This window comes from Pogona vitticeps, chromosome 4, assembly GCF_051106095.1.
Source record: "Pogona vitticeps strain Pit_001003342236 chromosome 4, PviZW2.1, whole genome shotgun sequence".
NCBI lineage: Eukaryota > Metazoa > Chordata > Lepidosauria > Squamata > Agamidae > Pogona > Pogona vitticeps.
The window spans coordinates 56,438,208-56,461,757 of record NC_135786.1 but is presented as its reverse complement, the minus strand read 5'-3'; the positions used below and the strand labels follow the sequence as shown (position 1 = coordinate 56,461,757).

Sequence of the window (23,550 nt, the reverse complement as noted above, 5' to 3'; positions counted from 1 at the left end):
TGTGTGAAGCCAAGACAAAAATCAATGATCTTTGCTCCATTTCCTCTCCAGAATGTGAACTCTCCAGTGAAATTGGTCCAGACTTTTCCACTGAGAATTTTTTTAAAAATCCTGGTCTCTTTGCAAACTGAACTAATTGATAGCCTTTCAAATTGTGCTGTAAATCTTTAGACAGTTTCAGTGAAATGAAATTTTATATTGCATATGTTGGAGGAAAAGCAATATAATGTGAACACAGAACTGCATATGAGCAGCTAATTCTAGTGTTAACGTTTCCTGCCAGTAACACAGAGGCATTCAGAAATGTCAAAGATAAGTTGGCTACATACTCTTCCAGTGTGAGCCTGTCTTCACATGGTACCTTGAGGGGGAAAGGTAAAATTGTACAATCAAAAGATTATGATGTTTAACATTCACAGTACAAGCTAAAGCTTTCTGATCACATGGGTGTTGCTTTGTACCTGTTTCCAGGACAGATCAATGTAACATGACACCTTTTGGTCTACCTCCTTTCTCCCCTGTTAGTGCTGGAAGAGAATCCCTCAAAGAGCACTGGTTCCCAAGTCCAAGTCTCGTACAAGAGAACAATAACATACAGAATTAAATAGTTTTGGAAAGAGGCATCTAGCCTTTTGGAAGGTCAACCAGAAACATTCCATAAAGAATGTTAATTGTGCCTTGGGGTTTCCCCTTTAAAGGGTGTTCTAGCAATGCTTCTAAATCAAGCATTTTGTTGTCTCTAGTGCATCTTTTCCATGAACCCAGATGATAAAAATGTCACCAATGCACCCCAAATAGATGAGGGCTTTTTAGTACAAGAGTTAAGAAAGCATGGACTATACTGTATTTGCATGCTGTGGTGCCATATGAGTACCCATGGCAGTTCCATTCATCCGGAGATAGATGTTGTTGTCAGAGATGAGGTAATTATGTATGAGTACCAGGTCACTTTTAATAACATCAAGAGCATTGTTGTCCAATTAAAATTCAAAAGCTCTCACATTCTTGATGGTAAATTTGGTAATTCTTTTTTTGCTTGAACATCCAAGGGGGTGGTTTCTGAGTGGTTAAAGTGTTACATTGGCAATACTCTAATCTTTTAATGAATTAAGCATTGTTGGCAGCCTTGCTGTTCTTTTATCTAAATCTTGAGATAAGGTTTTGGTAGCAGAGACTGCAGGAACTGTGGTCTCAAAATGTGTTGGAGAAAGAGTTCGGCTAGTACTATTTGCAATTAGAGGGTGGATAATTTACGTCAGCAATACCCTGGTTGATGATATACCAAAGTAGGAAAATTTTCAATAACATCAAAAGTATTGCTGTCTGATTAAATGTCAAAAGGACTCACGTCCTTGATAGTAAACTCGGTAATTTTTCAACTTTCTGAAGATCAATAAAATGTATATCCAGGCATAATAGCTGACTTAGTGTACAAATGAGTCTTCTACTTATCCGTTGTCCTTTATTTAAATGATTACTGTATTAGCAATATGCAATTTGACTACTCTGCTCCGGCTCCGGTCACCCAGCATGACAGTAAGCAATACTCATGAGATCCGACGCTGGGATCTCACGAGTTTTGACTGTTACTCTTGAGCCGCAGGCTGTGGAGCCTGCAGCTCAAGAGGCCAGAAGCGATCCTTGCACAGGCAACGTGATGACGCATCACGTCCCCTGTGCGAGACAGAAGACAGTCGGACAGGAAGGCTGCGGGGGAATGGAGGACAGGTGAGTTAGCTCAGTGTTGGGTTTTTTTTTTCTTTCCCTTCCTGCGGTGAATGAATTACAACGCTCACATAGTTAACTCCCTAAAATGTTTAGGGAGTTAACTATGTCAGCCTTGTAGTTCGTTCACTGCAGGGCCTCACCCAATGGGGGCCTATTACTACCCACCTCATGGTTCAGTTCAGATTTTTCATGTGGCCCCCTATAGAAATTAATTGCCCACCTCTGCTCTAGCCATTGCCCACTCTATAAAAGTATCCTGTAAGATTTGTGTCTTTCAGTCAGTCAGTGTAGAATTGGCTTCAACACAGTTCCGCTGCGTAGTCAGTGAGGGCAGGCTATCTGTAATCCTCAGACTTAAAGTATCAAATATATGCCTTTTTGATCAGTCAGGTTTACCAAAGATATGAGAGAGAGAGAGAGAGAGAGAGTTGCTAGAATATATTTTTAACAGTATTGGAAGTAAGAAGGGAGTATCCCAGTATGACCACCAGCAGTGATTCCCTTTGTTGAACCTGGTTAGCTTCTGCGTTTGAGGGAGGCGGGAGGCAGGTTACTGCCTGAAGCATACAACGGCAATTTGGGACTTAGGGGCTCAGTCCCTGGAAAAGATTCATTATTGAGAAAAAAATATGCATCTGTAGTGGACAGGATTTCTGGCTCTAGCCTGACAACCTATTTGAGCAAGTAAGAGCAGAGAGATCACTCACCCAATCCTTTGATGATATTAAGTCATCAACCCGTAGCAAGTTTCAGTGGCGCGTAAGAGCTGGAACTCATTCTTGGTCTTGTTTTCTTCTTCCCCATGTTAAAATAACTACAGTACAATTAATTTCTCTGGATTAGGTTTCTCTGTAAACACCACTCATCAGTGGAAGTGATCCAAACCAAATGACTATAAAACAGAAGAGGGGTAAAAAAAACCCAACACCAAGTAGGGATAGCAAGACATAGGAAAAGAATGAAAGCAAGGCTAAATGCTGTTGTACACACATCACTATCTTGGCTCCTGCACACACTGTTTTTACTGTGAACCTAAGAAACTACCTGTCATGGATCATTCCAGTCCAGTCCAGAGTTTAGAAAAGCTGTTTGGTCAGCCCAATACAGAGCATGGCTAAAATTCTGGGTGTTGTGGTCCAAAAGGGAACTTTTTAAAGCACTGGGCCAGTACCACCCCTTCTCTGACTGGAAGCAGCTCTTCAGGATTTCAGACAAGACTTACTCTGTAAACCCCAACAGGAAACTGAATAGGTTGCAACAAACTCTGGGAGGCAGTGGAAGACAGTAGGGCCTTGGGGTGCTTTGGTCCATGGGGTCACGAAGAGTTGGACACGACGTAATGACTAAACAACCACCACCACCACCACCACCACCATCGACCAGACCAGATTGGCGGGAAATAAATAAATAAATAGATAGATAGATAGATAGATAGATAGATAGATAGATAGATAGATAGATAGATAGATAGATAGATAGATAGATAGATAGATAGATAGATAGATAAACAACAACAACAACAACAACAACAACAACAACAACAACAACAACAACAACAACAACAACAACAACAACAACAACAACAACAACAACAACAACAACAACAACAACAACAACATAGGAAGTGTTTTCTCTTCAATTGGGAAATCATTCCATAGACCAGAATGTTGTGGTTGTCTGGCTGATTCATATTTCCTGAAATGTGGGGAAGGAATCTGGAAAACTGTTCTGCAAACAACACACTGTGTCACATTTTTATGCAAATTGCATGTTTCATTATGTCTGCCCCTTTGTTTCAAAAACATTTTCTGTGACAGCTAAGAACTGTTTGCAAAGAAAACCTGTGTAAGGAAACCCTGCCTGGCAAGGAAACACATCAAATATGTCATCTGTTGGCATTTGAAGAAGAACTGGATCCATCTTCAAGGAAGAATATCCCAAGCAGCAGATGCTGTCGAGACAGCAGTTATTTCTTTAGATGTTTTTCACTAGGAATGTCAATGTAATTTACTATAAATTTACTATAAAGGAAGAGGGGGTATTATTATTTCCAGACCAGATGGAAACTTTGTATCAATCTTCAGTAAGTTCATCACAGCTGACATTTTTCCCTGTTAATCTGTTCCTAGGATTCCTCCTGGGTTGAAAATAGACAGATTGAACAGTGAAATTGGTGAACAGGTGTGGGATTTCCCACTCTACTCAGAAACCAAAACAAAGTAAGGCTTTGATCTTCACCATCCTTAATCAGCAAACTTCCCATTGCCAGCAAGGGAAGGAGATTCTTGCCAGCTAGGTCTTTTACACAAACCAAGATATATGTTAGCTATTCCACTTAAGCAAAAGAGGATTGCCCAGGAAAAAAACAAACTTCAGTGTAAGGGTTTGATGAGTTTGAATGGAAGAATGAGTTTCTTCTTTTGATGACCTGCCTTCCAGGTCTTTAGTTGTGTGACTCGCTGTCAAATTGGACTTAAGTTGCACTGGTGACTTGACTCAGGTGGTGTTTTTTTTTTCATGAATTGGTATTCAACTCATGACTTGCAACTTCCCCTCCCTTCTTTCTGGGGGAAAATCTTATTTTTAATAGGGACTGAAACTTGGGGCTTGGGACTCAGGAACTGGTACCAAAAATTCAGACTCAGACTTGAGGCTTGATACCAAAGATTCAGACTTGGACTTCAGACTCAGACCCAAAGACTTGCCAACAGCCCTGGTAACTGAACTAGCTGAAGTGGCCTTCTCTGGACCCTCCAGTCCTGCACAAAAGCTACACAGAGAGGCAGGTTACTATTTTGTACCTTCCCTCTCCGAATCAGTTGGGAGGCACCCTCTCTAAGCAGCATCTTTCTAGTATTGAAAATTTTATAGGCCTGAACAGATCCAGACTGTAATATTAATGAGCTGCCATGATGATCACCTGTGCAAGTGCTGAGTCACAGTGACTGTGAAGAAGAAGATGCAACATCTGTGTGTGATGCAACACCCATGTATAGAGATGATGCAACACATGACATGATTGGACAGAAGCATCAGCTCATGTGTATATAAGTGAACATTGTGAATGTGAATGTATCTTCTCTTTCCTCTATACTGCTATCCTCTATGCACTTTGCCTCTATTTTGCTGCCACGCCGAAGGACTGCTGCTTTATATATTCATATATATTTTTGTAAATACACATGTCTTTTTGGAAGAAGAGCGTGTGTGTTTTTTTCTTCAATCAGAACTCTGCACATTACCAGCAAGAAGCTGACAGATTCCGGCTTCCACCCTCTGCTTTTATATGGCATCGCAAAGTCCTGAAATTAGTATTGATACATATCTGGGTTGTGTTGTGAGTTGGGGATCTGACAAAGCAACAATGATTACTGCTAAGAATCACATATCCAAAAGCACATTACAGCTAGTTTAATTAATGATTAGCAATTCAATCATATGCATACCTCCTCAGAAACAAATCTCATTGTGCTCCATGTGCCTTTATTGTCTAGTGGGTGTATTGACTGAAGTTTCTAAGTCCTGAATGGAAAAGTCTGGAAATGGCACCTCACCATAAGGGAAGTCTATGGGATGGGTACTGCTCTAGTCACAAGGCATGAATGAGATCAACAACTTACATGCATTGTATCACATGTCTTTGTATCACTCCCCCTGCTTTTTTGCAATTGGGAGTGGGGGGAACCACTTTATGTTGGTTCCTCTCCTTCCTTCCTGACTGTGTCCAGAAGGTGATGCTGGGGGACAGTTGCTCTGCCCCATGACATTTGTGTCATGGGGTTCCTCAGGGCTCAGTACTGTCCTCCATGCTGTTTAACATCTACAAGGAACTGCTGGGAGAGGTCATTAGGAGGTTTGGACTGAGGAGTCAGCAATATGCTGACAACACTCTGCCTCTCATTTTCCACCAATCCAGGTGAGGCGGTTTCTGTGCTGAACTTGTGTCTGGGCCTGATAATGGACTGGATGAGGGTTCAATCCAGACAAGACGGAAGTGCTGTTAGTGGATGCTTCACCGCACAGCCTACAGGGCCATTTCTGTGCCCTGAATGGGGGCAGCCTGGGGGTGCTCCTGGACCCTGGTCTAACTCTGGAAGCCCAGGTGGACTCAGTGGCCAGGAGTGCCTTCCTTCAGCTAGAGAAATGATACCTGCTGAAGCCCTACCGGGATGAGCAGAGTCGCATGACAATTATGCATGCACTAGTAACATCCCATATAGATTACTACAATGCGCTGTACATGGGGCTGCCTTTGAAGATGGTCCAGTGACTGCAACTGGTTCAGAATTGAGCTGTGCTGCAGGTGAGCAGTGGGGCTGCTAGGGAACACATCAGGTCAATTCTGTTCAAATTACATTGGCTACCAGTAGCTGCCTGAGCCCAATTCCAAGTGCTTGTTTTGATGTATAAAGCCCTAAATGGCTTGGGCCCTGGATACCTGAAGGACTGCTTCCTTCCATATGAACCTACCCAGCAGTTAAGATCTAGCCAGGGGGCCCTCTGAAAGAGCCATCCCGTAGGGAGGTAAGAGGGATAGCTTGTAGACAAAGGGCCTTTTCGGCAGCTGCCCCCAGACTATGGAATGCCATCCTGAGGGAGATTCATCTGGCGCCAACGTTGATGATGTTTGAGCACCAGGTCAACACCTTCCTGTTCCAAAAGGTTTTTAATTATCAACTGTGGTCCTGATGGCAATTTTTAGAGCATTGTATTTTTAATAGTATTTTAATTGTTTTTATGTTTTTATCTTTCTGTTTTTATCTTTTCAGTTTTATTGAATTCAAATTGTTGTAAGCTGCGCAGAGACCTTTGGGTAGTGCGGGTGGCATATAAGTTAAAAAACAAACAAACAAATAAACACTGATCTATATTATAAGATCAGAGAAAAGGTTGAAAAGTATACAGGCAATACTTTGTCCACTAAATACATATACTGTAGTGTAGGTACCAAATGTTAAACATTAAAGTCAACAGATGTGCCAGCTTGTCCTTGTCAACACACTGAGTGTCATGTGAATCCGTATTTGATGTCTTTTCTGGACAATGGTAGACGGTAGCCATCGTGGATGGTAGAGCAGGAAGTTGGAGGACCCAAATATAAAGAATGAATAACATTAGGAATGGCAGAAAACCTCCCATTGAAACAAATTGGTTAGCTAATAAAAGGTCACAGTATGTTGCTTCTTCCTCTCTTTTTCTCCTTTTTCTTTTTCGTCTTTAATTTGGGAATAGGTGCAGAAGTGAGATGGCCAATACTTTGGCCATCTCATGAAAAGAGAAGACTTCCTGGAAAAGACGCTGATGTTGGGAAAGTGTGAAGGCAGGAGGAGAAGGGGACGGCAGAGATGAGATGGTTGTACAATGTCATACAAGCGACCAACATGAATTTAACCCAACTCCGGGAGGCAGTGGAAGACAGGAAGGCCTGGCGTGCTCTGGTCCACGGGGTCAGGAAGAGTCGGACACGACTAAACGACTAAACAACAACAGAAGTGGGCATTCATACACATGAATATGCATGAAAAATCCGGCTGAGACCCTGACCCTCTCCTCTAGCAAGGAAGCGAGCAGGTGCTGGTCGGTGGGGCACTGCCTGAGCTAAAGGTGGGGCAGTACCCACTACCTCTAATGGATCACCCTCCCGTTTGCAGGATGAACAAGCCAAAGGTACTCGAATTGCCTGGGAAGACGTTTAAGAAGACTGAGGAGTTAAAAAAACTCGTCTTGCATCTGCAAGCCCGAAAGCGCCTTAGTCTTGACGTCAGAGAATCGGAGAATTTCCCACCAGGTCGGCCGTCCTCGCCCGCTCCACGAGGCTGCCAGCCAATGGGTTCCTTCGGCCCGGCTCTTCCTTCGCGCGGCGCTTCCTGCCGCCCCAGCTAGTCCGTTTGCCGCTGTCCGTGGTGCTGAAGCAGAGGGCGCAAGAAAAGCCGCAGAGCGGGAGGGGTGTGTGTGTGTGGGGGGTCTTCTTCCTCGACACCGGTAGAAGTAGAGCGAGAGATGGGGGCGATTGTCTGCTTGCCCTCAAAGGGGAGATGGCGGCAGCCGCTTCGGCAACGTCAGGTCTGGAGGAGGAGCCACTGAGATAAGCCAGCATCCTTTAGCCTCCGACGGCTTCTTGGTGCGCCGATTTGGATAGAAACGAGCAGGCAAAGCTGGCGAACTGGCTTCTGGATTGAGAATCCGAATCTCCCAGAGTTCAGATCTACCGGGAAGCGAAGCCTGCAGCCCCGATGACACGAGACTCCACCTGCTGCTGTCCCCTCCTGATGCCCTTGCTGGCGTAAAAGAGCAGCGTTCTCACACTCCGCTCCTGAACTCCTCCGACTTGCATCCACTTCCAAACCTCAACAGTTCTTTCCTAGCAGACGGAACCCTACCACCGCGTCACCATGGCGAAGATGCTGCCAGCCCAGGAGGCAGCCAAAATCTACCACACCAACTATGTGAGGAATGCCCGAGCCATGGGAGTCTTGTGGGCACTCTTCACTCTCTGCTTTGCTGTCATCATGGTGGTGACTTTCATCCAACCCTATTGGATTGGGGACAGCATTGACACCCCTCAGGCTGGCTACTTTGGCCTTTACTCCTATTGTATTGGCAATGCCCTCACAGGAGAACTCATCTGTAAGGGCAGCCCTCTGGACTTTGGCACCATTCCCTCAAGTGCCTTCAAAACAGCCATGTTTTTTGTGGGCATCTCTACCTTCCTCATTATTGGTTGCATCCTCTGCTTCAGCCTCTTCTTCTTCTGCAATGCAGCCACTGTCTACAAGGTGTGCGCTTGGATGCAGCTAGCAGCATGTAAGTTGGGCTTAGGGTTTTGAGTGAGACACCCTTCTATTTGTCACACCTGTGTGCTACCATCTTCAGCCCCAAGGATATTGTCCATAAGGTCAACATAGCTCATTCTCTTTATGTCTCTGTCTCTCAAACTTCCAATGTAAAGTTCCACCATGTACCAAAAATGTGAATCTGCCTGTGGTTGTTTGGATTTAAATGTCTTCGGCAATCAAATAAGAAGTTTTGAATTATTCAGTTTTCTGTTGAGATTCCCAATAAATAGCTTTTAAAGCAAGAATGCAACAACAGTGCTGCAATGTGAACAGCATTCTCTTAACAGAGAAATACATGTCCAACCTCTTACAGAGCCTGTTGCATGTACCACATGCAAGCAAACCATGGTTTGTCAGTGCATATGCACCCCCACAAAAAAACTGCAGCAGATCATTATTCCCTCTTCATTGTAATGTGACAAATAAGTTTGCACATATATGCAGCTATTATTTATGATTTACATTTTTCCATGTACCCTTGACACCAGTAACATATAAAGTCCATGGCATCTTTTTGTCTTGTGATCTGCCCTGGGCTAGAGTAAATAGTGTAGTATAGTGGATAAAGGTCTGGGCTAGTTTCCACTTGGCCATGGAAACTCACTGGAAAGAGTGGAACTGGTAAAAACATTCCTTAAGCTACATACTTGAAAGCCCTATTAAGGTCTCTCTTAGTCAGTTCTGACTTGACAGTGTATAACAGAGTAAGTAATAGCTCAGGCTGGTATTTTATGCCTGAAAATTTAGAATTAATTTCTGGCTTGAACATTGCTTTGTACATTCAGAACTAACTTATCAAAACAAACAGAAACATAGATTCTAAGACTGGTTTGAATTCTGTTGGATTTATGGCCAAGTTAACCTCATTATCAGAGATAAGACAAAGCTATAAACCACAAAGTTTTTTTCAGTTCTTAATTTTGATAGTTTAGAACAATGAAAATGTGTGCATTCTTTCTTAATTCTGGGTTTATTGCCTTCAAGATCATTTTATAAGAAAAATCTCCAGCTCTATGATATAAGTTACAAAGCATCTGATTATTTGCATGTTCCTAATGTAGTCAGTTGGTTGGCATATTAGACTGGAACCCATGATATCTGGGTTTTAGTTCCAATGGATCCACTAAACTCACTACATGACTTTGAGCTAGTTATTCTTTGTCAAGATACAGGTACGTTGCAATGTAAAAACCAAAAGTGAAAAATAGTGGCCTTTCAAGCATTACTGGACTGTGATGCAACACTGGCTATGTTTATCGGACTGCTAAAAGTGGCAGTCCAGTAATATCTGAATGTTAAAACCTATTTTTGGTCTAAACAGCCAAGGAACATAAAGAAGTCTTGGGGATAAGAAACAAACATACTTTGTAGTATAAGGAATAAACCACCAACCACTATTTTATTCACTTTGCAAGCTGTAGAACATCAGTATGCATTTGTGTGTTTGTGAAATTTACCCCTTTCTTTCAACAGCAAGATCACAGGTGGCTTGCAGCAAATAAAAAACAAACAAATCAACAAACCAGCAAGCCACTCCAGTGGCCAAGCCTAGAGGTTACTTTTATATTATTTTAAAATGCAAGTAAAAGATAAGAAGATTTGAGAAAGGATGAAGAAAAGAAGAACTCTACTAGAGGTCCACTGGTTCACCACATGCGCCATGGTTCATCTAGTCCAGTGACTTGTTTCGCACAGTTGGCAAGAACAGGTGTTTGAGAAGCTCACAAACAGGACATGGGGGCAAGAATAGGCTGTTTTTTTTGTTGAGGGGAAAGAGAGATTTATTTTAGAGAGCTTTTTTGAAAAGTGAGAATGAATTCAGGATATTAGCAGTGATGACACAATGAGGCAATTGAGAACTTTTCTCAGGAGTAAAGAAAAAAAAATAAGAAATTGGACGTACTCGAGGCTTGACAAAAAGCAGGGAGAATTATTGGGGGGGGGGAATACAACTACCAGAATGAGAAACAGATTCTCAGTTATACTTTGACTGCCATAACTATGGCTCAGTTGGGCTCTAATCCACTATCTAATGCTCTTACTAATGCGAATGGAAAAAAGAGATGAAGGCAAGGAAAAGAAAAGGAGGACAAATCAACTTGCTATCTGTTAGGTGTAGTAGTAACTGAGATGACACAAGAGAATTTAGCAGGGGTGTAAATAACAAAAGGATAAGGTCAAAACAGCAAAATCCTGAAAAATCTTGTAATTTAATAATCCAGTTTGAAAACAGAAAAACACATTTACTGATGCATACATACCTTCATATTCATATCAGCAAACTCATTTCTGAGGGAGTACTGCAATTGGTTTCCCTGCTTTTTAAGACAAAGGAATTGTAGCAGTTAAGAGAGGACAAGTGCTGTATCACACACACACACACAACTCTGTCTAAAAAGCACATTCTAACTAGGCATGTCTTAGGTGGCAATTTTCTACTTTATCAAGTACTTCCTGTTTGTTATTTATGTAATTGAAAAGAGTAAATAAGCCCTATCAGTAAAGTCGATTTCTTGGGATGAGACACAGCAAGGATTCTGTACAGTTGATATAAATAACTCAAGAGTCCTGGGAGATCTAATTCCACTTTGGGAAGATGCTGAAATTCAATAGAGACATTTAAATCCTTCTGAAATATTCATGTCATTGAGAAAAGTGACATCATATTGATATATTATCCGCAGAATTCTGTTCTGAGAGATGGAAGTACCTCGTACCAAAGACAAGACAGCAAGATAAACTAAGACAAACAACAGCATTGGAGAAAGGTTAAGGCCGGCATTATAAATAGGCAAGTGGGGAAATAGTAATTCTAGCTGGGCCCAAAGCATAAACAGCTTAAGAGTAAGACGCTTGAAAAAGGCTTCCAAATAGTTCACACTCAGCACAGAGCAACAAAGCATGCGGAAAATCAGGATACAGATGGCCAATATGATTAAGGCTCTGGTGCTCCAGCATTTCATGAAACACAGGAACATCACACAGTTGATGCTGAGCACAGAACTCAGCACCATAGGAACTCCAGAGTTCATTCACATGAATTCACCATCAGGAGGCGTCACTCAAAACAATAAGCAGGGACTTCTTTCCCCAACAAATGCAACACGTCTACTAATCACATGTCAAAGTGAATATATTAACACGCCTTACTATCTAAAGGAGCCCAACCATCTATCCTGTTAAGATGACTAAATGAACTTTACAGTAAAATGGTCAAATTGCACCTTTGCAAGTTCTAAGTCCTTATAAGTTGATGAAAGCTCTGGGACTGAAGAACCCCTCCAGTGTCCCGAGAAAGATGTCCCTTCTTACTATTGTCATTCTAGTGAGTCACACAATCCTCAAGTAGTCACGGGCATCTTTCTGGCACCTTTCCCTTAAAACCTAGCCACCTCTCCTTAGTGACACTAGGTTAATTTTTTAGCCCAAGAGACATTCACCCCCAAACCTGTCTGAACTGCCCCTTTCCTGTGCCAGCCAGGCTGGGCCTTCAAGCCTCAACTGGGGCTAGTACTATTTAATGGCTAAGTGAAAAGGTTTGCCTTCTTCCTATCCCAGTCTTCATCTTCTTTTCACTCATGTCTTTGTACTGATTTCCCTGAGCTGATGTGGGTACTACATTCTCTGTTTTCTTTGACTGCCAAATATCTTTAAGATGCTACTTATAATGAGAGTTTTTCTAAGGATCAAATCAAAGAAATTAGGGAAAAATAGATGTAAGGAAGGAAGGAAATGGTATTGTATCAGGTAGTCAAAACTTGAAATAAAAATTGATAATTTATATAATCTATCATAATCTCACACATTTCCTTATCATCTGTTGTTCTGTCTTTAAACTTTACTTAGCTGTTTCTACAAACTCCACACAACACCTTGAATCTTTTCTCCTCAAGACAGACACTCTAACCCAAGACCCTCTCTCCAGCCCCTAAAAACCTTCCATCTCATTCTAAACACATCAGTCAATCAGCATTTAGGCCCCCATTCAACAGTCATCCACCAATCATTCCACCACTCAGCTTTTGTATCTATACTGTTCATACATCTACAGCCACTATCATGCAGACCTCTTATCACTATGCTTGCAAACACATATATACTGTACATGGGGAATGTCCAGAATGGTGGACCCACCCCCTTTTTTGCTTTCATGTTTAGAAATCAAAAGAGTTGCTTTTAAAAAAAACACCATTTCAACAGCAGCCTCTCTCTCTCACACACACACACTCTCTCAAATGATGTATCAGCTTCAAACACAGTTTGGCATGAAGAATGGGGAGAGATCTGCCTAAAATTCTCCAGGCACACAAGAATAGCACTATTTGTATGGTTCTTTTTCTCCCTGCAGCAACATTTGGCAACTTCCTACTAGAGATCCTGCAGAGGTCTTGTGTTGCCATAAACTAGGTGGGGAGAACCTGTGTATGCATAATACCTTCTTCTTAACATTGTTTTCTTTCTTTCCACTGCAAGTTCTATCTATCATAACAATTATGTGCCATCAAATTGATTCTGACTTGTGGGTGAACATTGCTAGGGATTCCTAAGCATAAAGTACTCAGGAGAGATTTATCATTCCCCCTTCTGCGTGTGCTGCAGGACCATACAGCTTGTCCAATGCCACACAGGCTGGCTGTCCTCTGAGGAGGGACAGTGGTGAATCAAACTCCCAACCTCTGGCTTTCACTGGTGATTTGATTTTGTTCTGCTTTGATCTTTGTTTTAATGGAGACTTGGATACTTATAAATAATGTCACAGATCTGGGGACAGAGAGGGTTGGAATGCTTCCTAAAGTGAACAGAGTGGAATGACTATGATCTCTATGGTTTTTATTTGGGTACAGAACAGCTTACGTGGTTTCTGCACATCCCTAATTGTTACTAAACTGTACTTAGCTGATGAAGGTAGGGGGTGTGCAAAGAGAAAAATAATCAGTTGGGGGAAAGTCTTTTGAAATTAATAACATGGCCCATCATAATCAAGACAAGGTTATTTGGACAGAAGTAATTGTGAAGAGACTCTGCCTTTAAATTGGGGCCTATGGTTCATTCATCTCTAAATAAAAATTGTACATCATCTAACAAATCTGAGAAGGATTCAAGTGAGAAGTGAGGTATCTTATAAAAGACTGTTTTCCAGTGTTACAAGGAGCAGTTCATGTGTATCTCTACATTTTAATGGTTTTGTGGTTCAATTGCATACCTCACAAGTGAACTCACTTAGCTGATAGCAGGAGGGCAAACTTACTGAAGATGTGTATCAAGGAAACTGCTGAATATCTCAGGGTGGAGTCAGTGTCTCTGAATAAGAAACGTGTTGCTCATGTCATAATAGTTCAGGAGAAGATCAAACCATATTCTGTGCATTTGTTAGTGGGGTGGCTTCCTGGCCTTAATACTTCTACATCAGCCAGTCCCAGCAAGAACATTAAGACATAAGACAAGAAGCAATAAATATGATAAAAGTGACAAGGAAGCTCATGGGAAGTTAAAACGTGTAGTGCTATGTCTTGTCTCACACTGTTTCACTTTCAAAGGACCATCTTGAGGACAGTGGTGCCAAGGAGATGCCATCATCATGTTATGACAGTCAGTTGGCTAGGCTATCGGAGTGTCTGGAGACAGATCAATTGTGTCAGCCAGAAAGGAAGGCAGAAAGAGGTCAGCACAAAAGACTTTTGCTGTCACTGGATGCACCACTAGTGGATAGTATATCATAGTACAACAACTGTGTCTAGGTGGACACTTTTTAGGACATCAGCTGCAGTGTGTCACAGAAAACAGTCTTCACAATGGAGACTAATATTTTCTTCTTGAAAGCTTTATTTACCACACTTACTAGTTACAATAATGCTTGGCCAGCATGGAAGGTCAATATTCAAATAATATTTGGAAGAATTCCATTCAGAACTAGGTTGCCTCAGCATATTCTTGGGTAAATATACCCGATTTCTTGATTGGCAGTAACTCCGGAGCTTGGAAAGTTATTTTTGAAATATAATTAGCAGCAGTTTGAGCTCCAGGGTCCCCAAACTTACCAGTAAAGTTGCAATTTTTAAAAGGAACGATTTGCTTTACAGTTTTTCAAAATTATAAAAATTGTTACATTTTAATTACTTTTTTTAAAAAATCCTTTAAAATTGCTGAGATGACTAATCATTGAGTTTAAGGTACAAGATTAATTCTAGTCCTAGGAGGGATTCTGTACATCTTACTGTAAATTAGTCATTGCCCAGAAAGGGTGGCTGAGCAAATGATTCCCCAAAGTATCGACTAAAAAGGCAACACTGGGGAAAAACCCATCTTATACACCTCAGCTTGGAAGTGAAGAAGACTGCCATCTACTCAAAGAGAACGGGTTGCATTACTCAGAAGTAAACATATTTACTTAATAAGTAGACTTATTCTGACCCACCACTTTGCAGGGAGTATCAGCAGTGACAGTTGTGATTTTAAGAATCCGCAGAGCCCTTCAAAAATACTGTACTTCTTTTCAGGGACTTTCTCCTGGTCCAGCTCTATGGGATGATAGTGATGGGGAATCAGCAGAACAATGCTTGTGTTAGAACCATCCCTCTCTCTCTCTTTTTTTAAGTCATAACCTATATTGCACAGAGAAGGTTGTGTGTTCCACTTAGAGGGTAACTACCTGGTCAAATACCATGGTATTTCCTCTGTTTATAAAACAAGTGAATTCAAAGTATTTTTTTACTAAATGCATGATATAAAGGCTCATTCAAATTAGTCCCACCCTTTTCACTCTCAAAGCATTTCCCCCCTCTCTGCTGCTGGGGGAGTTCTATTTTTTCAAGCCAGAATTATTTGAACGGGCTTTCCCCCATGCGGTTAGTTGTGATACATTCTTCTAAAGACAGGATATGTGTCTGTAGATGGTGTTTCAGTGACATAAGCAATTAGAACATGATGTTTAGAACCAAGGGGTAGGGACATGCAAAACAAAACACTGTGATTTTAATGTAGGGGATACTACTGAATCTTCTCAAACACAGTAAGCTTCAGATCTTGTCAGAAGGCCTTTTTGCTGTGAAGAAAAATCTTAGTGCTGTTAATTCCTTAGTTGACAGGTCTGAAAGCAAAATTAAAAATTTATCATGCCAGTGGTTTAAAACCATATGTGACCAGAGGTGAGGTAATTCCTGCATGCATTACTTGAAAATAAGGGGAAAGAGTAATGGGTGGGGAGGCGAAGGTGGTGATCCCTGATATGGAATTATTCTGGCACATGAATTATGATGTATTTTGCAAAATTCCTGTTCAAACTTTTGATATCCTGTACTCTTAGACAAATACCTTCTCATGTTATTTTTCTACAGAAAAGGTTTTGAGAAATGTAATAGGCTGAAGCTTTAAATGAGAAAGCAGTTTCACAACAAACCATAAAAGGATCAGCAGAGGCAGGACCAGAGGAACAAAGGATAGACAGAGCTGGGACCAGAGGAAGGAAGGAAAGAAGGGGGTGTGGGCTGGAATGCAACTTGCATTGAATCCAATATGAAGGGTGAACTCTCAAATCAATCCATGGCTCCTGTCTGAACACTGATTGTGATTTCAGACATAATGCAATCTGTGCATTGCATCGAAACAAGGTGTAGTTGCACCCTTAGCTGGCTTGGATGAGTCATGCTGGGCTCTTCACTTTGTAAGAAGAATCTGTTCTCCCTCTGGGGTGAGAATGTAGGAGGCAGATTACTGGTAGTGCTTTAAGATGAACTAGGTGGTCTTGCAAAGGCATGTGAATGCTTCAAAGGCATATCACTTCCATTATCATGGCTCTGCTCTGTCCCCAAAACATCGCTGCAAACTGGAGTGCAGCGAGATGCTGAGAGTAAGTTGAAATTCTTCACCACAAGTGCCAGAATACTCATGGTTCCCTGAGGAGCAGAAGTTTATTATCACATAAGAAACTTTTCCAAGATGAGATAGACACCATGTAATGAATGTTCTGATAGTTTTTACAGTAATTTTATTTTATGAATCTTCTGTCAGCAATTTGAGAACCTCTGGGGATTGTAAGGAAAATGGAAGTAGTTTATATGAATAAATAAGCTACACAGCATCTGTGGTATAGACATGCCCTAACATGCTTGCTTTGGATGAAATATAGCCCATGGAATCTCAAGATATCATGCAAACAAGGCTGCAAAACATTTTTTGACAGTGTTGCATTTAAATAGATGTTTTAAATTATTGGAATACTATGAATGAGATTGACATAAAGCATTTAGCAGCCGTTTGAACAATTGTACTGGTAAAACTCAGCTAGTCCAGCAACTGCCACTGGAAAAGATGCTCCAGTGTCTATAGAAGGCTAGATCCATCTATGGCAGGTCTTTGTTGTGAAGTTACCCTTGAATAATGCTGGAGCACATCCCATTCCATCATGTGGAAATAGCTTTAACTGTGGCAAGGTGTGACCTCATTATCTAAATAAAATAGTAGGGAATAATTTTAATTCATCCTAAAATGGAGTAACTTTGTAAGCAAGCCCCATGTTCATATCAGAACTGAAAAAAGTTGGCCAGATCACAGAACTACATCTAGCAACAGTGTAGTCCTCAGGCTTGTCTATTTATTCTCAATGGATTTCACGTGTAGGCTCAATGCATACATGTTTGAGAGCCAAACAACATAGCAAGAGCTATAAACAACTTCCATGCCTGATGGTCTAGCAGCATTCTTCCTAGTCTTGGGATACATGTCGAGCTTGGTTACTGAGCTGTGAAGGAAAGGTCTGGTGTTGAAGCTGGATTCCACAACTAGGACTCTGGTTCTTGGTTTAAGATTGGGTTGAGAAATCCAGGCAAAGCTAAAAGAGTGGCTATTAAAGGCAAATCACCCGAACAGTAAGAACACTTTCCATTACTCATGCTCAATGGATGGAGAGGTGGGTAGTCAATTTTTATGCATCTGAGGTTGATTTTTAGACCCTCTCAAGGTGGTGTGATGTGAATAAATCACTCCATTGTTACCCCCAAGTTCCCTGAATTTCCATTCTCCCCATTTCCCTCAATCCCACCTAGCTCTGCTTTTGCTCTCTGGGTATCTGTCTCAGGAACATTCACAGGGCCAGAGTGACATCTGTAAACCTGCTTACAAAATGTGATCCCTTGCACTGCTGTCTTCCCTGAATGAAACTAGATGCCATGTGCAAATGCCAAGCATTTAGTTTGAAATTCTAATGGCTTATTCTCCCTCTTTCCCCCTCCCACTCCACAGGTGCAGGCTTGTCAATAGGCTGCCTGCTTTATCCTGATGGTTGGGACTCCCCCGAGGTAAAGCGCATGTGCGGTGAGAAGACAGACAAATACACACTGGGAGTGTGCACGGTGCGCTGGGCATATATCCTCTGCATCATTGGTATCCTTGATGCTCTCATCCTCTCTTTCTTGGCCTTTGTGCTTGGCAACCGGCAAGACAATCTCCTGCCCTCTGACTTTCAAGTGGAAAATAAAGGTAAGATATCCTCCCCCCCCCCCCCACCGGGTAGACAAATGTTCCACCAGCAGTCATAGATCTGAAGAGATGCAGTGTGTTATACTAATTAAAAGAGGGTTTAAGTGGGATTTGGGAGGTGCAGGTTCTAGTCCCTAGTGAGCTACAGAAATCACTGGAACATCTTGAGTCTGTCATTCTCTCCTGGACCAACCTTCCTCCCAGGATTGATGCATATTGAAAATGAAGAGAGCTGTGGCACCACCTTGAGCTCACTGGAGGAAAGGCAGGATTTAAATGTAACAAACATCACATAGAACAAATGAGTTAGCAGCCACTCATTAAGAGCAGTCCAAATTACAGAAGATGACTGGAGAATGATTTGGCAAGCCTTGAGTCGAGGGAGATGGCTGCATTAAAAGTCAGCTGTAGTGTCCAGATGTTGAACACTTTGGTTACCTGCTCAATTAATTGAAATTTGTGCTTGTGCAGGATTGGTACTTTTTATGAAGCCTTGATTTCCGAGTCTGTTAACAATTACCTTTGCATCTCACTGTTCTATTATTAAAATCAAGCTAATGGAACACAAGGTTGCCAGGTGACCTCCTATCCAGATATGGACCATATCTAGCACTGCTTCACAACTGCATCATGTACTCTTAGATCAAGTCCTGGTAGATGGTTGTGCTAGTATTTGAAAGGAGACAATTTTCTAGATCATCAACTGAATGTTCTTTTGTGTTGCAGAGGAAGGAAATGCATGAGCAGTAAGACTGTGACCATCTCAAGCATTATCTATTTCTGCCTTTGGCTGAACTGGATTGAGACAGTGAAACTTCCAACTTTAAAGCAACTCACGAAGGTTACCTGACACACTTGGTTGTCACATACACCACTCCTCCTTTAAAGTCATCCATGAACATTTGGCTACACTTTGACAAAAGGAACAAGAGAAACCACAAAAAGGGTGATTGCAAAATTGACTTCCTGCTTCTTGCAGGAAGCTACTTCAGTCTGTCCCTAAGACTGGCATCAGCAACTAGAGTCCTTAGATTGCTGCTCAGCTCCAAGAACCTCATTTGTTCCCAATGGCAATTGCCCTGGCTTCTTTTTAAGCCTTGAAAAATGTCTCAAATGTAGTATGATTTCAGGATACTGTGAGAAATTAAACGGAGAAGCTAGACCCAGCCACCAGTTTTGGAATTACTAATACTATGCAGTACCAGAGAAGAGCCCACCACAGAAAGCTGTCACGAGTATCTGAAACCTGGACACACACCTCATTGAAAATGCTTAGCTTTGCACGAAATGACACTGAAGACATTTCTCTGCAGAAAACTATATTTATGTAAGAATCAATATTTTCATAACTTGTTTAACTGTTGCACAACAGACTGTTCCACAAGCTATAGGTGGAACAGAATTCTGCCCTCAGTAGTTGAGGGAAATTATTCTTAATAGCATATTTCACAAACAAGTCTCCTGATGCGAACCACTTTACATCACGTCAAATTGAAACAGACCATACTATTTACATGGCAGTCAATTTAGGAATGTCTCAGCCAATGGCTGCCACCCTTCTTTGAGTTTTCTATCCTGTATGATAAATTGCTTTTGAAATTGTCTCTTTCAAGTTATTGTACTGTGAATCATAGAATGCTGGTAACCATAGTTAAGTTTCACAATTTCTAGGTTTTGAAATTCATCTTTTCTTTTCTTATGTTCATGATATTTACCGAGATTTCCCAGAGATTAAGGTAATCATTTACAAAGATGAGCTAAAATATAGTGTCGTTGGTAGACAACAATTTATAATGAGGTCCTTGATCACAACTAAAATAGTCCAGTTTCAGCCCACTCCACTCTAGATCTTTTCTGAATCTAGGTTCTTTATGTGAGCCAGTATCCAGGGCAATTCTAACCACCACCAAGCAAATTTTAACATTTTAAGACAAATGTTAAGGCAGGCCAGTGCACAGCTAAATCAAGCTCCCAGTTCTACCAGGTGACATTTTAGTTTAAATTGAAATAATGAAATGTCCAGCCTAAAAGTCGAAACTCATATGAACTGAGTAGTAATTTCCTCCTTTCCCCTCCAATTATTCAGCAATACTGCCCCCACTTCCATGCGACAATTACACCTGTACTACTTGTATTCGATTCAGGTTTCTCTGTGTCTTATAGTCTGTTCTGGTGAGAGGTTTCACTGAATGAATAGACAGCGTAATAAAAGCATCCCCTGATTATTTAATAATTATTTATTGTGCTGCATTTACAAAGAAAAAAGACAATGCACCAAATAGGAAGAATAAAAATGTATTTCTTTTTCCTTCAGATTTTAGGCCAACAAAACAAATACAAATTGATCTTTGAGAACTTCATGGCAATTTGGAAATTGAGTGAACCTGATGCGAACCACAAAACAGATAGCTTATCTGATTTGCCTATCACTTTTATTACACCAAACTTCTCTTTTAGTGCAAAAGAGATTATGGTAGGTATCTTCTATGGAGGGGAACCTATACTAGAAACAAGAGATGCTGCCCCCACCCACCTGTGGGTATTTTCCACCATTTAGGTAGCAAGGAAGTTGAAGTCAACTAGGTTGCATGACACCAGAAATTCAATTCTCCTTGCCAGCAAGTCTTCACAGTATGTAAGAGAAAGTAGCATATAATCAAATTGAATCTTAAATCTTCTTCAAAACAGATAGAGAAGTGCTATTGGGATGTAGGGAAGACATTCTAGATAACAGAAACATAATTACAAAATGGGAACTCCCATTTTAATTGTGCATAGGGAACCTTATGATCTTCTGAATGGTCAGACAGCACAGATTTTGTTGAACATCAGTCTGCCATCATATGATAGCATGGCTATGTTATAAAGCAAAAGGGATACCAAGTTTATGTTAATTTTTAAAAGAATAAAAAAAAATTGCATCTGGCCGTGTGTCTGTGTGTGTATGTTTTTTAAAGGATGGGGGATGTGTGGATGTTAAAATTACTATAAAGTGGGATCTCCCACACAGAGAAAACAATTGAGAAGGGTGTCTCACTGTTGGCAACTTTTGCACAGTATAGTCCAACAGTGGCTAGAACTCTGAGTTTTCCACCCATGTAGAATTCTGCAACCTCAAAGCCCTGTTTGGTCCATGTTCCAGGAAGGATGCTGGAAGCCCCAACTTATCCAAACCTAACATTATATCAGAATGCAAGGGATCTTTTAATAAAAGTGAAGCCTTGGAGACACCCTTTTAAAAACAAGCAAATGCTACCCTCTTCTCTATTAAAGTAAGGAAGTCTGTAAAAGTCAATCACAACTCACTCTTGCTTCTAGGAGTTGAAAAACTGATGTTGTATTCTGCTGAACAACCATGTTTGTAATGGTAGGTATCTTCTATGGAGGGGAAAACAGAACTTGAGACTTTTATCCATAGTAGGAAAAAAAACCAACAATGCTTCCCCTATAATATTTGTCCTATGTCAATGCATAAGAAAAGAGTAGAAATTTTATTCAGAAGGCCATTTCTGGAGTCTGGAACTTTGGACAAGGTAACTCCTTTACATATCCTTTAGCACTTGGAAATATGGCAGATCGATGTCTGGGCAAACAGCATGGTGAGAAAGATAGCCATCAATACGATCTTTCTTGATCTCTTGAAAGAATAAGGATATATCCTATCTTTTTTCCTGAAAAATAACAGCTTTCTAGTAAAATTATAATTTTATAGAAAGCCAGCATAATGGTACTGATGGCATAAGGCTAACCCACACAGCAAGCGGCCGGCCACTTGCTTGAGAATCGTCCTGTTTTTGTAAACTGCAGAAACCTGTGCGGATGTCAAACACCTACTGGACTACAAAAACATAGCAGGTAGGCCACTTTTTGCCTAAGCCTAGAGCTTGGGCAGTCTGACTACCCTCTGCAGTCAAAAAAATGCATAGATCCATACTGTACAGCATGGGTGGGGAACATCTGGTCCTTCAAAGATTGTAAGACTGCAACTTTCATCAGCCCTGGGTTAGGCAAACGATAATGGATCGTGAGAGCTGTAATCCAGCATCTGGAGGATTTTCTTTTCCTCACACCAATTGTAGACAATGATCCCTTCACCATTTCCCACTGCTTTTATCACCATTGTGAAATGGATTGAAGTTCACCCACTCCAGATTTGGAAAACAATTTGTTTCACTGGACTCAGAAACTCACCTGAACAATGAGGGAACAAAAATCCTGCTAATATATATATATATATTTTATACATATTGTTTCAAAATATTCAATGGCTAAAACTAGAGAAAAGTACGTCTGAAAAATAATAATAAGACAAAGAAAGTTACCCAATCAGCAGAGTAGACACCTAAGGAATGAGTCTGAATAGAGTTCAGTGCTCCTCATGGAGCTACCACCTTGGTGCCATCTGCCATTTCTCCTCTTACTGTCAGCATCTGGATGTGCACTAAGAAAATGACTCCCGGAGTCAGTGAGCTAAGGAGGGATTCACAGCTCTTCACATCCCCCTTGGGATGACTGCAATATAGTTAAAGGAGCATATATCAATGAAGATTTTCCCACACTTTCAGGGCAAGGAACTTGAGTAAGGAAGAGAGTTGGGGGCAATTTCACATCCGTGTGAAAACTCTTTGGCAAACTCCAATCACAGCAAAACATATTGGATGCCCACTGGCTGACAACAGTCCCTACTGAGTCGAGTACACAAACTGACATGAACAGTTAGATTTATCTAAAATCTCAAAAGCTCTCAGAGAGGAGCTTCGCTCTGAAATCGACAAGGAAAAAACTGATGTGGAAGAAGGGAAAGGGGACAGTTGGGACATCTGGGTATGTATATATGTATTATGCTGTAAACCCAATGATAGGGGTATGGTGTCACACTTGGAACATCTAAGAATTCAGCCAGGGATGCCTGAGACACTGTGCTGCTGTGGCTCTCTTCTCAGGGTTCAGCTCCAGCATAGGTAACAAGAAGTCTGTGAATGCAGCTGCCTCATCTTGGGACCACTCATATTTCTCCACCAAAACTTCAAAAAGGCCCCATGGCTTCAGTTTGGTGATGTGCTTTAAATCACCTGAGAAGAAAGACAGAAGGATTAAAAGGATGCCCTTAACATGAACAGACAGGTCAACAAAGCAAGTGGCAGAACTTTAGTGCCACTTTAAATAATGCTCCTCAGTAATAAAAGGATAACCTTTCATCTTCCATATCTCTCATTAGATGCAGTGGACCCTTGATTTACAGGTGGCTTGACTTACAGACTTTTTGAGTTACAGACTTCTCTGGTCGCAAAATTTAGGTTTGACTTGCAGCCTGAGAATTGACTTACAGACCAGAAAAAAAAAAGGAACAAAAACGGCCTGTTATGGGATTAATCGGTTTTCAATGCACTGTAGGTCAATGGAGACTTGACCTACAGACTTTTTGACTTGAGAACCGCCTTCCAATACGGATTAAGTTCTCAAGTCAAGACCCCACTGTACTAAGTAAATAAGTGGGGGTTTTATAGAGCAG

General features: G+C 41.2%; 2 protein-coding genes across 9 annotated transcripts in view; one reads left to right on the top strand and one right to left on the bottom strand.

Annotated features, from left to right (window-relative positions):
- Positions 1-7,605: 7,605 nt before the first annotated feature.
- Positions 7,606-20,965, top strand: LHFPL5 (LHFPL tetraspan subfamily member 5). Its single transcript, XM_020795142.3, has 3 exons — positions 7,606-8,532; positions 17,802-18,038; positions 18,765-20,965. Exons 1-3 carry the CDS (start codon positions 8,121-8,123, stop codon positions 18,779-18,781), a joined length of 666 nt encoding a protein of 221 aa, XP_020650801.1. The 5' UTR covers positions 7,606-8,120; the 3' UTR covers positions 18,782-20,965.
- The window catches only part of SRPK1 (SRSF protein kinase 1), a 40,401-nt gene continuing 37,111 nt past the window's right edge, over positions 20,261-23,550 (bottom strand). For all 8 annotated transcript variants that reach the window (XM_020795103.3, XM_020795118.3, XM_020795110.3 and 5 more), the window contains one exon: positions 20,261-23,110. In XM_020795103.3, the coding sequence (XP_020650762.3) occupies positions 22,926-23,110 (185 nt within the window). In that variant the 3' untranslated portion in view covers positions 20,261-22,925. The remainder of the gene's footprint in view (positions 23,111-23,550) is intronic.

What these genes read in the sequence shown, in the direction of transcription:
- LHFPL5 (XM_020795142.3), top strand. Translation starts at nt 8,121, where the DNA reads ATGGCGAAGATGCTGCCAGCCCAGGAGGCAGCCAAAATCTACCACACC. An exon ending in TTGGATGCAGCTAGCAGCAT is followed by an intron (nt 8,533 to 17,801) that starts GTAAGTTGGGCT and finishes CCCACTCCACAG; the next exon opens with GTGCAGGCTTGTCAATAGGC.